The sequence below is a fragment of the Capsicum annuum genome, unplaced genomic scaffold (assembly GCF_002878395.1).
Source record: "Capsicum annuum cultivar UCD-10X-F1 unplaced genomic scaffold, UCD10Xv1.1 ctg14008, whole genome shotgun sequence".
In the NCBI taxonomy this organism is placed as follows: domain Eukaryota; kingdom Viridiplantae; phylum Streptophyta; class Magnoliopsida; order Solanales; family Solanaceae; genus Capsicum; species Capsicum annuum.
Window position 1 is genome coordinate 1 of NW_025819336.1, and position 1,508 is coordinate 1,508.

Consider the following 1,508-nt stretch of genomic DNA (forward strand, 5'->3'; position numbering starts at 1 on the left):
GTGCCTTCTTTTCATCCTTAATGTTTTTCACTTGGACTAGGTGATACAAACACCCTTTTGCAATAAGCTTTCGTGCCTTAAGAAAGGAAATAAACCTCCCTCTAGGCATCATAAAATCACCCCTCCACTCTAGGCTTGGCTCTCCTGGGAAGTGGAAACGGACTGTCTTGGTTCGACAATCAACTATAGCATAACAAGAGAATAACCAATCCACACCCATAATAACGTCAAAGTCGATCATTTCAAGTTCAATCAGATTAGCCAATGTAGCCCGACCACATACTGTCACAACACAATCATAATAGACCCGTGTAGCTATAATAGAATTTCCTACTGGAGTCGATATCGTAAATAGTTTGCGTAACAACTCCGGCTCTATTCCAAACTACTTAGCAAAAAATAGAGTAGCATATGACAGGGTGGATCCTGGGCCTATCAAGGCATATACATCACGTAAAAAGATAGCTAAGGTACCTGTGACCACATCTGAAGATGCCTCTGAATCTCACCGACCAGCTAGTGCATACATACGGTTCGGGCTTGTGCTCGAACCAAGCCCTTTGCCCATACCAGATTCTCTACCTGCTGATGTCTGAAGACTGCAAGAAGAAGAAGGCACTGATGAAGCTGATACAGACCCTGTAGGCTGTGATCGATTGCCTTTACCCTTATCTCTAAGCTGTGGAAAATTACGTTCCATATGACCCTCTATACCACACCAGTAACATGCATTTGAACCACGCTGACACTCTCCTCCATGTGGTCGGCCATACTGCCTGCATGTAGGTCGAGGTGGTAATCCTCGACTAGCGCCCCTCTGATGTCGTAAGTCTGGTGCTCTAGAAGTTTGGCTCTGCTCATACCTATGCCTTAAAAATTGAGTTGGAGCATTAGATGTAGAGCGCACAGCTGACTGGGTATGCCTAGGTGGCCCTCTACTAGTGGTAGCTTCACTACTTCCCTGATACTGGCTGGTCGTCCTAGCTCTCTTACTCTGCTCTCTTTCCCTATCTATTTTATGATTACGCTGATCTTCCTCTATCTGCTGAGAACGTGCCATGATCCTTGCTATATCCAAATCCCTATTCATAGCAGCAACAGGAAAAAAGTCCTTCAAGGGACCCGCAAGACCATTCATAAAGCGATGAATCTGTTTTGCTTGTGTGTTAACCACCTCTGAAGTATATTTGGACAACTACATAAACCGCAAATAATACTCTTTAACACTAAGATTACCCTACTTTAAAGAAAGAAATTCATCCATCTTTGCCTCTCTAAGCTCTAATAGTATGAAGTGGTCTATGAAAGCTTATGCAAATTCTGTCTAGACCGCTGGAAGAGCTTCCTGACCTCTCGAATCAACCCACATTTCATACCAGTCAACAGCAACGTCTTTCAGTCGATGGGTGACCAATTCAACTGCATCTATATCCGGGACCCGCATCACCTTACAAATTTTATGAGTCTCATCAATGAACTGTTGAGTATCCTCTGTAAGTTTGGAACCT

At 43.8% G+C, this 1,508-nt stretch overlaps 1 protein-coding gene across 1 annotated transcript; it reads right to left on the minus strand.

The window, feature by feature from the left end:
• Window positions 1–1,324: 1,324 nt before the first annotated feature.
• LOC124890219 lies at window positions 1,325–1,508 on the minus strand (the record flags this gene model as incomplete). The annotated part of the gene is given in 1 exon segment (XM_047402023.1): window positions 1,325–1,508. A coding segment is annotated over 1 exon segment (184 nt), but the record flags the coding sequence as incomplete, so codon positions are not given.